This window comes from Nycticebus coucang, unplaced genomic scaffold (genome assembly GCF_027406575.1).
Source record: "Nycticebus coucang isolate mNycCou1 unplaced genomic scaffold, mNycCou1.pri scaffold_98, whole genome shotgun sequence".
Classification (NCBI taxonomy): domain Eukaryota; kingdom Metazoa; phylum Chordata; class Mammalia; order Primates; family Lorisidae; genus Nycticebus; species Nycticebus coucang.
The window spans coordinates 32,520-46,127 of NW_026515610.1; the positions used below are offsets into that span (position 1 = coordinate 32,520).

The 13,608-nt window shown below is 43.3% G+C and overlaps 1 protein-coding gene across 1 annotated transcript; it reads right to left on the minus strand.

Annotated features, from left to right (window-relative positions):
- Window positions 1–338: 338 nt before the first annotated feature.
- On the minus strand, window positions 339–7,036 carry LOC128579642 (spermatogenesis-associated protein 31A1-like). The gene is given in 7 exon segments (XM_053581610.1): window positions 339–459; window positions 1,650–3,226; window positions 3,228–4,009; window positions 4,125–5,602; window positions 5,908–5,968; window positions 6,463–6,502; window positions 6,848–7,036. Coding segments are annotated over 7 exon segments (4,248 nt in total).
- Between the last annotated feature and the right edge of the window lie 6,572 nt (window positions 7,037–13,608).

Genomic DNA, 13,608 nt, shown 5'->3' on the forward strand with positions numbered 1-13,608 from the left:
CACTCAGTCACAAGAGCCAGGGAAGCCAACGAGGGCACGATTGATACAGCATCTTGCCCATGCGAAGCATATGGCTGGGTGGCTCTAGAAGGTGTTCTTTGTCATATCTTACCAAGACGACTGGTGTCTTCACCAAAAAGCCGAAGAGAAGAGGCCTTGTCAGGGGCCGGCTCCAGTCGGCTACAGAAGATAGGAGTAGATGAGGCCCAGGGTAGGCAGTGGTCATAATCTTGGGTAGGTTGGGGGCGGTTCCAAGGAGGGGGGTTGCCAAGGACAGCGGGGGTCTAAAGGGAGGAGTGGGGGCGGGGCTCCAAGAGGGAGGGACAAGGGTGGGGCTTTCAGGTGAAGAGTGGGACACACTGGCCACGCCCCTCTACTGCCCCACCCTGTGACCACACAATCTTCTCCCCCACCTCCAGGTCAACTTCAGGCTGCTCTGTGGCTCTGTGGCCCTGGAGTCTGGTAGGAAAGAAAACAGAGAAGGGGAAGTTTGAAGGTTCTTTACCTTTGTAGAAGTGAAAGCAGGTCTTTATTCGCCTCCAATTCTTTCCCGCTATCTCTACAGGCTGGAAATTAGGAGAGTGTTAAGATGGGGAAGTGAGGGGCCTGTATGTCTTCTTGCTGAGAGGATGTCCCTCTAGGGCAGAGCGTGGAGTATTAAATGTATAAAGTACAAATCTATCACCACCCACCCCTCTTCCTGGTCTTAAACCTGCCTGTGGGGAGAATGGGAGAAAGGGGAGCTTGGCTCCACGAGGACTCAGACTTAGCAAAGTCAAACTGCTTGTCCACAGTGGAGCCTCCAAGGCACCACCTCCACAAACAGTTATGGGCCTACCCGTCCCCCCACCCCCTCCTCCTACTGGACAGCACCCATTCCTGGCTTTTGGCTTCATTCCCAGTGCAGAAAGTGAGACGTCCCAGGTTCAGGTCTCCTTCCCACATCTCCCTCTCAGGGCAGGCTACTGATACCCTGGGAGATGTGTGGCTTGTCCCTCAGAAAAAGGCAAGGTCAAATACACCTGGGGTTCTAGATGGAGCAGCAGAACCTTACTTTTCAGAGAGAAGTTCTTCTTCCTGCTCTTCAGCCTCTGCTTCTCCACATGGCGCTGAAAGACAAGAAAGATTGAGGGTCTGGGCTGAGGCACCAGCCACTGGAATTCGACTGACGACTTATGAGCTAGGGAGTTCTATCTTGGGTCTTGGCAGAGGGTACCTTACCTCCTTGGGTTGATTCCACATCTTGGCAATTGTATATTGAGCTAGTGTATATGTCCTTCTGAGTACATACTGAATGTGGGATCATATGGGAGATCTACCTTAAGTTTTCTGAGGATTCTTCACAATTCTTTCCAAAGAGGCTGTATCAAGTTGAACTTCCACCAACAAAGTGTTTCCTTTTCTCCACACCCTGACCAGCATCTGCAGTTTTGGGACTTTGTGATGTGGGCTATTCTCTCTGAGATTATATGATATCTGAAGGTAGTTTTGATTTATATTTCTCTGATGGTTAGGGATGAAGAGCATTTTCTCGTGTGATTGTTTGGCCATTCTGATATTTTTCTTGATGACATGTTTTTTTACTAGAAAGGATTAGACAATAATTTTCTCATGGGCCAAACAAGACACCTCCTTGAAGAAGACATTGCCTTGGGCAGTGGCAATAGTGGCTGGAGGTGCCAGGAGGTCTTGAGCCCTGCTGGTAAGGACTATCTTGGGACGAAGCCTTCCTGGTGAGCACGAGTTGGGGATGCTTTAGGCCACTCTGGAATTGGCCATTTCTCAAGGTCTGTAGGTCTGGGAATGCCTTTTCCCCAATGGGATGACTCTGGCACTTGGGGATGGCTTGTTGATTACAGACTGCATAGATTGGCATTCTATTTTCTGGCCCTGTAGTGACAGGCAAATGGACAGACAGGGCTTGGTTGTGCTGGTTTATCTTCGAGGCATGAAATTTCTGGTGTAGCATTTTCTGTTCTAGCATCTGTCGCATAGCTGACATGAGCCCATGGGCTTCTGTGGTGTTGCCGTCCACACATGGTTTGGTTTTCCTTGGTTTTGGTTTCTGGGTATTGCATAATGCTGGCTTGCCTTTTGCTTTGCGAATAATCCATTGAAAACATTTCTTGATGCTTTTTCTGGGGTTGTTCTTCTGAGGAACCTGTCTCTTTGCCAAGAGCTGATAGTGTTGACTCTGAGGGCCAACTTCTGTTCCCTTGGCCTGGCTACGTTGGCAGGTTCCCAATTCTCCAAACTTCTCTTTATTCTTGTCTGCATTAAGTTTCCTGTTGCACTCACTCTTGTAAGCAGGTGCACACATCTTGCTTTGATTCTTGCTTGAATATTTGTGGGTATTGGGCTCCTGCAGCCCCAGGCTCCTCCTCCTGGCTGCCATGAACTCACCCAGTATCTGGGAAGCTGTCTTATGTTCCATAGGCACACTCTGGAGGTAGCTCTGGGGCTCCTGCGAAGTCAAACTGTTTGTATCAAGAAGTATGTTAGTGTAACGGTCTGGAAGGAGGACTGCGGTGCCACAGACATTAGGCTGAGTCTCTGACTTAGCAGCCCCTCTGGGCTCAAACTCACTAATGACCTCTGCCAGAAGGCAGAGCTCTTCTGGGTCTTGGGAAAGAGCCACTCTGGGGAGTACAGGGCTTCTACTGCTTCTGGGAGCCTCTAAGTTATTCTCATTCTCATTCTTGACGTGGAGGCTTGACGGCTTACTGGGTCCCAAGATGATTTTATATTGTGGCACAGATGCCCTGGTCTCCTCAGTCCTCATAGGAGATCCTAAGTTTCTGCTCTGCTGGGTTCTGCCCATGGGGCTGAATGTGTCGGGCGGAGAAGGCTGCCTGCTCTCCTTTCCAGGAAGGGGGGACTCTGAGGCCCCATGGTCATGACTAGGTGGGGTCCCTTGTGAGGCCTTCTGGATTTCCTTATATAGAGAAGAGTGAACAAAACGACTTGCTGGCATGGTGAATGACTCTTTTGTTGTCATCCTCCTCATAACTGCCTGAGGCTCATCCAAGAAGTTGGGCTCTGATTCATGGGTGGCTGCAGGGCGAGAGGGACTCTGTGGAAGGGGCAAGGACTGAGCTTTTTGGAACTTAAGGATTTCTATGGGCTTGATGACCTTGAGAGGTAAGCTCCATCTGTGCTTCACCCAAAACCTTGCAATATGTTCTGCAAGATCCCGTTGCATACGTGGACTGAGAAAAGAAAAGATCTTGGGAAGTGTTTATATAGGTGTCCCAGCTTTTTGAGCCAAGAACATTTCTATTTTCTAGGTGGGTGTCAGAGACAGAATAACCATGGGCTGGGGGCTGCCAGGATTGAGGCACACTCACAGGAATTAGATCCTCTTTGGTCTGCCTTGACATGTCCATACGTGCTTTCGAAATATTTTCTAAATAATTCTTATATCCATTTGCCAGTAAAAACTTTCCTGAGTTTCTCCTCAAAGTTGTCATTGAGTCCCTTTCAGAATTCTCAGAGTTTGCCCCCACAGGCTTCATGGGGAAACATTCAATGCTGCTAGATAAATCTTTTGGAGCTTTCCCCAGAATTTTCTCCAGATTTTTACCCGGGGCCTTCTCAAGATGGAATGTCACCTTTTGGACATCCTTGTTGCTTCCACCCATGGACAAAGAAGACCGTAAAGGTCCTTGTATGCCCTTTTCCTGACCAGTCTCTGGTGATTTTTCCTGAAGGGGCACATCCAGAGACTGTTGGGTTCTTCCCAGGTCTGGTTGCTGTTGAATGAGCCACTTTTGAATGTGTTGCTGTAGGTGCTTCCGCAGCTCAGGGCTGATTGGAAAATTCTCCGGAAGAATGGATGTCAAGTTGTCCTGGGAAGAGGTGGATGTCAAGTTGTCCTGGGAAGAGGTGGATGTCAAGTTGTCCTGGGAAGAGTAGACACGAAAGACTTCCGGAGATCTGTGATCATCCTCAAGGGGCAAAACCTGCCCATTCTCTAGTTGTTTAGGAGAGGACCATCCTGTGCGTTTAACTTCAGTTGGGATGAAAGACTGTGGTTTATTTCGTGATAAAGAGTAAGGTACTCCGTCATTAATGTGTGGTGGGGAAGCAGGTGATAAAAGCAGGAAAGATGTCTGGAGATGGGCCTGGATCTGAGTCAGACGTAGACTCAAGTTGGGACAGAGATGAAGTTGAGGGTTGAGATTGGGACTCCAGGTGGGACAGCAGTGGAGACATTTTAGCCTGCATTGAAACTGGGCAGACATTTGAGATTCCATTGAATAAATAAAAGGGAGGCTGCAGCTTGGAAGATGTCTCAGAGATCCATGCAGTAGCGACTAGAGATTCACTGTGTCATGAGGGAAGACCCCAGAAAAGCTGGCTGTATTTCTGTTGAAAATGGTCCTTCAAGATGCTGGGATAGGAGAGTTTCTCAGGACTTGGCAGCTGTTGCAGTTTATTTTCCATGCTCCAGAAGGGTTGGGAGGTGGTTGTGTTCTGCTCAGCATTCTGTGACTTTAAGATATTCTTCAAAGATTTTAAGTGGCATTTTGGGCTAGTTTGTCCTGGAAATGATGCATCTTTTTCTTTTTCCTCCCAAATGTTGATCTTGACTCCATTTGTGACTTGGATTTCCAGGAGCTTCTGGTTATCAGAGCTAAGTAAAAAGGGGCTACCAGCCTCCACCTGCCCATTTGTGGAGCCTCTCCAGAGTGAGGTCTCTGATGTGCAGTGGGAAAGGTGCCCTTGCTGGGACTTGCCATCGGATAAGGTGGAGAGGCCCCAGGCTTTGGCAGGCGCCTGGCACCAGGACAGGGTTGAAATGGGACAATTTGAGCCACTAAGGCCTGCAATGGCTGCAATGGGAGAAGCCAAAAAATGCTTATGTGGAGAGTTCTGTCTGAACGTGCTCAGTGGAAGTGCGACTGAGTCCCAGTGAGAGAGAGTCAGACTGGATTCCGGCACTGGTGGAGCAGAGAAGACTTTTGGTGGCTCAAGGCAGCCATCAGGAGGAATAGCATGTAGTGGAGGGAGGGAGAGTGCAAAGGGCCTAGGTGAAAGGCCAAGTAGGGAGAGCAAAGGCCCTGGTGGTTGGGAGGCACTCAGCGATGAGTGCAGACTAATGGTACCTGAGGAGGTTGCTGGACCTGGTGACAGACTTGAAACCAGCAGTGGAGGGTGCTCAGCCAAAGGAGGCGGAGAAGCCAATAGGCCTGGTGATAGGGTGGAGGCCAAGAGTGGAGGCTGCTCGGTCAGAGGAGCCGAGAAATCCAATGGGCCTGGCGACAGGGTGGAGGCCTGAGGCGGAGGGCACTCTGGCAGAGGAGCTAGGGACCCCAATGGGTCTGGTGAAAGGATGAAGGCCGGAGGTGGAGGGCACTTGGTCAGAGGAGCCGGGAAAGCCAATGGGCCTGGTGACAGGGTGGAGGCCAGAGGTAGAGGGCACTCAGTCACAGGAGCCGGGGAAGCCAATGGGGGCACGATGGATGCAGCATCTTGCCCACGCAAAGCGTGTGGCCGGGTGGCTCTAGAAGGTGTTCTTTGGCATACCTTACCACGAGGACATGTGTCTTCACCAAAAAGCGGAAGAAAAGAGGCCTTGTCAGGGGCCAGCCCCAGTCGGCTGCAGAAGATAGGAGTAGATGAGGCCCAGGGTAGGAAGGGATCATAATCTTGGGTAGGTTGGGGGCTTGCCAAGGAGAGCAGGGTTCTAGGGAAGGGGTGGGGGCGGGGTTTCAGGAGGGAGGGGCAGGGTGGGGCTTCCAGGTGAAGAGTGGGACACACGGGTCAGGCCCCTCCACTGCCCCACCCTGTGACCTCACAATCTTCTCCCCCACCCCAGGTCAACTTCATGCTGCTCTGTGGCTCTGTGGCCCTGGGGTCTGGTAGGAAGGAAAGCAGAGAAGGGGAAGTTTGAAGGTTCTTTACCTTTGTAGAAGTGAAAGCAGCTCTTGAGTCGCCTCCAATTCTTTCCCGCTATCTCTACAGGCTGTAAATTAGGAGAGTATAAAGATGGGGAAGGGAGGGGCCTCTATGTCTTACCTCTTGCTGAGAGGATGTCCCTCTACGGCAGAGTGCGGGGATTAAATGTATAAAGTACACATCTATCACCATCCACCCCCTTTTCCCGGTCCTACATCTGCCCTGTGAGGAGAATGGGAGAAAGGGGAGCGTGGCTCTGGAGGACTCAGACTTAGCAAAGTCAAACTGCTTGTCCACAGTGGAGCCTCCAGGCCCCACGTCCACAAACAGATATGGGCCCACTGCCCCCCCACCCCCCACTCCCCGCTACTGGACAGCACCCATTCCTAGCCTTTGGCTTCATTCCCAGTGCAGAGGGTGAGACGTCCCAGGTTCAGGTCTCCTTCCCCAGTCTCCCTCTCAGGGTAGGCTACTGATACCCTGGGAGATGAGCGGCTTGTCCCTCAGAGAAAGGCAAGGCCAAATACTCTGGGGGCTCTAGATGGAGCAGCAGAACCTTACTCTTCTTCTTGCTCTTGGGCCTCCGCTTCTCCACGTTGCACTGAAAGACAAGAAAGATTGAGGGTCTGGGCTGAGGCACCACCTACTGGAAGGCAAGTGACAACTTATGAGCTAGGGAGATCTTAAATTTCTCCTAACCCCACCCTAGTCCCTGGATCCCTGGCCCCTCAGACCCTGTTTGATTTTGCCCTGACACCTTCTGTGCACCCACACAAATGGTCTGAGAGCTTCTGATAGAAACCCTGGCCACTCCTGCCCCAACCAGCCCTGCCTGCGTCAGAAGGATGAGGCTATTTCCCATCCCAGGAAACTATTTAATTTGGAAAAGTAGAAATAATGGAAAAGAGAATTCTCCTTTGTTGGGTCTGGGCAGAGAGTTCCTTACCTTCTTGGTGTTTCTTTCCTGATTGGTAGGTGGTGGGGGTGAAAATCCCCAAAGGCAGGGGAGGAATAGGAGGAAGAGAACCAGTCCACACAGGATGCCCAAGATGGTATCCGTCATCCATAGTGTGGAGCTGGAGTTCAGCCATTCGGCTGTTTCACTAAGGCTCTTCAGAGACAGATACTTCTCCATCTTCTGAATCGCACACGCTGCTGCACTAAAGCAACTGAGCTCTGGGCTTTTCCTTTGGGTCTACTTATCTTGGGCCTAGGCTTACATCACAGATCCAAGGCTACTTCATCATAAAAGTCTCCTGTGGGTGGGGGAGGGGCAATGACAGGAGGAGGCTGAACCATAGTCTCTCTCCCACCACCGGGCCCAGCTGAGTCCTTTACCCTTGGTCCTTCAAACTCTACCCTCTCATCCTGTCAGAAACAGATCCTGGTCAATTATTTATTCACTCCTCCTGAGACCAGACATTACCTGATTCCTTTTATACATTGGAGATCTTCACTTGAGCTCCATCCACTTTACAGCCCTTGAAAATCTAAAGCTGACCCTGGAAATTTGGCTGTTTGTGTTTTGGGTTTACTCTCAGAATCTTCATTGTCCTTAATTCCAGGTTTCCCACACAATGTTTTGTCTAGTATTCATGCAGAGACAGAGCTTAAATATCTTTTACACCTATTTAGTTTTGTGAATTTTGAATATTTCTATACCATTTTCAATCAGAGGGATTACACAAATAAAATTGAAATAATTATTTAAAAATTCATAATTCTAATTAGGAAAGAATTATAGTTAAACCTTCAGATATTACTGTAAATGTTTAGCATTTACGGTTTGGGGCTTAGTAAAGCTTAAACTGCACAAAGACTTTTGGGAATGCTCTATAAGCACACCTCAGAGATTATTTTGGGATTTGTTCCAGACCACTGCACTGAAGCAAATGCAGTAACAAAAATCACACAGGATTTTTGGTTTTACAGTGTGTATAAAAGCTATGTGGTCTAGTAAGTATACAATGGTATTATGTCTAAAAAACAATGGGCAAACCTTAAGATGAAAATACTTTACTGTTAAAAAATGCTGACAATCATCTACCCTTTAGCAAGTCAGAATCTTTTTGCTGGTGGAGGCTCTTGCCTCTGTGTTGATGGCTACTGACTGATCAGGGTGGTGGTTGATGAAGGTTGAGAATGTGGTTATTTTTTAAAATAGACAACAATGAAGTTTACTTCTATTTTATTATAAATTAATATGAAGGCACAGACGATTAGGCTACATTGTTTGCATTGTAAAGTCCAAGTTGTAGTTGTGCCCCTCGCCCAGGAAATGTGCCATAAACCCTTACATGGTCCCTGTTAGGTGAGAGCACAGCAATCCTCCTCCTATCTCCATAGCTTCCCCACCCCCACTTGAGTTTAATTGTATTTTTCTCTCATAAGGGTGTATTTGTTCATCTACTGGTTTCACATTAGTATTGAATACATTGCATACTTGCTTTTCCATTCTTGTGATTCTTTATTAAGAAGAATGCTCTCCAATTCCATCCAGGTTAATACAAAATATGTAAAGTCTCTTTCTTTCTTATGGCTGAATAGTATTCCATGGTATACTTATGTCAGAGGTTATTAATCCATTCATGTGTTGATGGGCAATTGCGTTGATTGCACATCTTGGCAATTGTATATTGAGCTAGTGTATATGTCCTTAAGATAAAATAATTTTTCTTCTGAATAGATATTGAATGTGGGATCAAATGGGAGATCTACTTTAAGTTTTCTGAGGAATCTCCACAATTCTTTCCAAAGAGGCTGTATCAAGGGAATTCCGCCAACAAAGTGTTCCCTTTTCTCCACACCCACACCAGCACCTGCAGTTTTGGGACATTGTGATGTGGGCTATTCTCTCTGAGATTATATGATATCTGAAGGTGGTTTTGATTTACATTTCTCTGATAGTTAGGCATGATGAGCATTTTTTCATGTTTCTTGGCCATTCTTCTGTCTTCTTCAGAAAAGGCTATGTACAAATTTCTTGCCCAGTGATAAATGGGATTGTTTGCCCCCTTTTTTTGTTGATTAATTTAAGATCTCTGTAGATTCTAGTTATCCCCTTTGTCATATTGGTAACATGTAAATATCTTTGCTCATTCTGAAGGCTGTCTGTTTCCTTTAATTGTTGTGCCCTTAGCCGTGCAGAAGCTTTTTAGCTTAAGCCCCATTTATTTATTTTTGTTGTTATTGCAATTGCCAATGGAGTCTTCTTTACAAAATCTTTCCCTAGGCCAATGTCATCAAGAGTTTTTCCCACACTTTCTTTAAAGATTTTTATTGCTTCATGTCTTAGCTTAAATCTTTTCTCCATCATGAGTCGATTTTTGTCAATGGTGAGAGATGAGGCCTAGTTTTAGTCTTTTACATGTGCTTATCCAGTTCTTCTAGCACAGAGGTTCTCAACCTGTGGGTCGTGACCCACAGGAACTGTATTAAAGGGTTGTGGCATTAGGAAGGTTGAGAACCACTGTTCTAGCACCACTTGTTGACTAGGGATTCTTTTCCCCAGTGTATGATTTAGGTTTTTCAAAGATAAGATGCAAATATGATGCTGTTTTCATCTCTAGGTTTTCTATTCTGTTTCATAGATCTATGTCTCTATTTTTGTGTCAATATCTTGCTGTTTTGATCATTATGGACTTACAGTATAACCTGAAGTCTGGTATAATGATGCTTCCACATCTGCTTTTATTGATAAGAATTGCATTGGCTTTTTCTTTTTCTTCTTCCTCTTCCTCTTCCTGCTCTTCCTCCTCCTCCTCTTCTTCTTCTTCTTCTTGTTTCATAAAACAAAGATCTGTTTTTCACATTCTTCAAGTATGATGCTGGCACTTTAATGAGGATTGCATTAAATCTGTAGATTGCTTTGTGTAACTAAAAACATTTTCACAATGTTGATACTGCCCAGCCGTGAGTACGGTATATTCTTCCATTCGTTAATGTCTTCTGCTATTTCTTTCCTCAGGGTTTCAAAATTATCTCTATAGAGATCCTTCACATCCTTTGTTAGATATGTTCTCATGTATTTCATTTTCTTTGAAGCTACTTAAAGGGTATTACATTCTTGATTTGCCACTTAGCTCAGTTGTTATTGGCATATACAAATGCTACTGATTTTTGAACACTGATTTTGTACCCTGCAACATTACTGTCTATCTTGATCATGTCCAGGAGTCTTGAGGTTGAGTGTCTGGGATTTTCTAAGTATAAAAACATATTATTGGCAAAGAGCAAGAGTTTGATATCCTCTATCCGCATTTGGATGCCCTGAATATCTTTCTCTTGCCTGATTGCTTTGGCTGGAACTTCAGGAACTATGTTGAATGGTAGTGGCAATAGGGGGCATCTTTGCCTGATTCCAGTTCTAAGTGGAAAAGCTTTCAGTTTTAAGTTGTTCAGTATGATATTGGCTGTGGGTTTGTCACAGATAGCTTCTATCAGTTTAAGAAATATGCCATCTATGTCTATTTTCTTAAGCATTCTTGTCAGAAAAGCATGCTGAATTTCGTCAAATGATTTTTCTACATCATTGAGAGATACATATGGACTTGTTTTTGCTTCTATTTATGTGGTGAATTATATTAATGGATTTGCATATGTTAAACCAATCTTGCATCCCTGGGATAAAGCCTATTTGATCATGATATATTTTTTTCATGTGTAGCTGGGATTTTATTGAGTATTTTTACATCAATGTTAATTAGTGAGATTTGTCTGTAGTTTTCCTTTTTTGTTGAGTCCCTTCCTAGTTTTTGTATCGGAGTGATGTTTGCTTTATAGAATTTGTTGGGAATGGTTCCTTCTTTGTCAATTTTTTTGGAATAGGTTTTGCAGTATAAGTATAAACTTTGAAAGTTTGATGGAGTTCTGGTGTAAATACATTTGGACCAGGACTTATTTTTGTTAAGAGCCTTTTTATTGTTTCTTCAATTTGGGTGCTTGGTATTATTCTTGGTAATAAATTCAAGAGATCTATTTCTTCCTGGTTAAGTCTAGAGAGATTGTAGGAGTCCAGGTATTCATTCATTCCCTCCACATTGTCAAATTTCTGGAACTAGATTTTTTTGTAGCAGAGATGATCTTTTATGTCTCTTTCGTATCTGTTCTTATTTTCCGTGTATTGTTTCTGATTAGAGATCATACTTTTCTGTTTCTAATCTATTTGGCCAAAGCTTTGTGAATTTTGTTTACCTTTGAAGAACCAACTTTTTGTTTCATTAATTTTCTGAATGATTTTTGTTTTCAATTTCTCTTATTTCTGACTTAATTTTGGTTATTTCATTTCTTCTGCTAGGTTTGGAATTTGATTAGTCTTTTCCATTTTGTTGAGATGCTTCATTAGGTTGTGGATCTGTACTCTTTCTCTTTCAGATGTGGGCTACTAATGTGATAAATTTTCCTGTTAGGTTTGCTTTTTCAGTGTCCCACCAGTTTTGATAGTTTTTGGCTTCATTGCCATTATGTTTGAAGAATCTAAGGATTTCCCTCTTTTTCTCCTCCTTGACCCAGATATCATTCAGCATAAGGTTGTTTAGTTTCATGAATTTATGTGGGGATGAAGGTTTTTGTTGGAGTTGAATTCTACCTTTAATCCCTGGAAGTCTGAAAAGATATAATGTATAATTTATATTCTTTTAATTTTGAGGGGTTTAATATAGGATATGGATAAAAATTGAACTGGCAAGAAGAATGTATACTCATTAGCTTTGGGGTGGTATATTCTGCATATGTCTACTAACCCTAATTTTTCTAGAGTTGTGTTTAAGACCTTTGTTTCTTTGTTTAGTTTCTGTGTAGAAGGTCTATCCAGTTCTGTCAGTGGAATGTTAAAGTCCCTAAATGTTGTTATGGGATATAATATAGCTTTTACTGGTTAGGGTTCATTTTATAAATCTGGGAGCATTTAAGTGGGGTGCATATATGTTTAGCATTGATATATCTTCTTTTCCTATGTACCCTTTACCGGTATAAAGTATCCATCTTTGTCTTTCTTGACTTTGGTTTTTGAAATCCCCTTGTATCTGTAAATAAAATTGTGATCCCCTCCTTTCACTAATTGGAACATAAACAGGATCATTTTCACCCCTAATTTTTGATATTTTTCTATTTTATTACCCAGAATATTAGCTTAATTATAAAATTTTAATCAAACTAAGCATACACACCATGCATTTGAAAACTGGACTTACTTTAGGCCTGTTAAGGTTATGATAATAAGTAATAAATTCCCAATGTACACAGCCCTACTATGAAACTAATTTGGGACTCTCACATGAAAGCTATAACCCAGCTACAACTTAACAATAGGGGGAAGTGGGAAAGGGGGGGGTGGGTAGAGGGAGGGGAATCGGTGGGATCACACCTGTGGTGCATATTACAGGGGTATTTGCGAAACTTGGTAAATGTAGAATATAAATGTTTTGGCACAGTAACTGAGATAACGCCGGAAAGGCTATGTTAACCACTGTGATAAAAATGTGTCAAATGGTTTATGAAGTGAGTGTATGATGCCCCATAATCATATCATTGTATACAGTTATGATTTAATAAAAAAATTAAAAAAAAAATTAACACAAAAAAAAGTAATAAATTCCACATATTTATTTTATGTAATATCATATATTTAGCAGAGATATGAAATCCTTCATAAAAGACATTATTTTGAAAATTTCAAATTAGTATGAGGGTACAAACAATTAGTTTACAATGTTTGTTAGGTAAGGTTACAAAAGGTTTTTAAAACAAACAATTCTATGCTTTATATGTAAAGTAGAAAAGAAATACTTTTATGCAGTAACACAGTAGATTTGGTATGCATATGATCTACATGTATGTATAAACAAGCTTTTGCAAATGCTCTTAGACCACAGAGAAACTAAGGCTAAAGGGCAATAAAAACCTTTCAGTGAAAAGTCATCAAAAGTGGAGAAGCCCATTCCAGAAGAGCAACTACAATCAGTCTGAAAAATTCATTCAGATATCCAGGTTTTAGAAAGTACTTTGAAGAAGTCTAATGTAGAAGTCACAGCCAGTGAACTTCCAAAAGGAGGAATGAGAACAAACAATCCCCATGCCAATTATATTTTTGTCATTCAGAAACTCAGGACTAATTGGATTTAGAGTCATAAATAAATGTACTGTTATCTCTCACTAATTATTTCATTTTTTCAATCTTTTTATTGTAATTTATATGTCTTAGGTTAAAAAAATAAATTTGAGTTTATTTACTTGAAATTTTTCTGTTGGTCTATATTTCAAAACAATCTCAAATTTATATAAAAGGTGGGAAAAACATAATAATGTGCTACATCACCCCAGAATACTTCAAAATGCATTTTCTACAACAAAGATACTCTATTACATAAACCATAATATGATCATCAAAATAGTCTTGGATGGAATTTCAACTTTTAATACTCAAACCTTGTCCGAATTTCAACCATTCCAGTAACATAAGGATTTAATCCAGAATAGCATTTAGCTGCTATGCTTTCTCAGTTTCCTTCAATATGGAATATCTCCCTGCTCACCCCACTCAACCTCTGACAATTTGCTAAATGGGTCAGCATCAGCACCCTCTCCTGTCTCTCCTTGTCCCCAGCCTTGCCTCTCTGTAGATGCTTTCCTTACCCTATGAGGCTTCTGAACACTGTGCCATGCCCCAGCACTTCTGCACCACCCAGCACAAATGCTGACCTGCTAGGA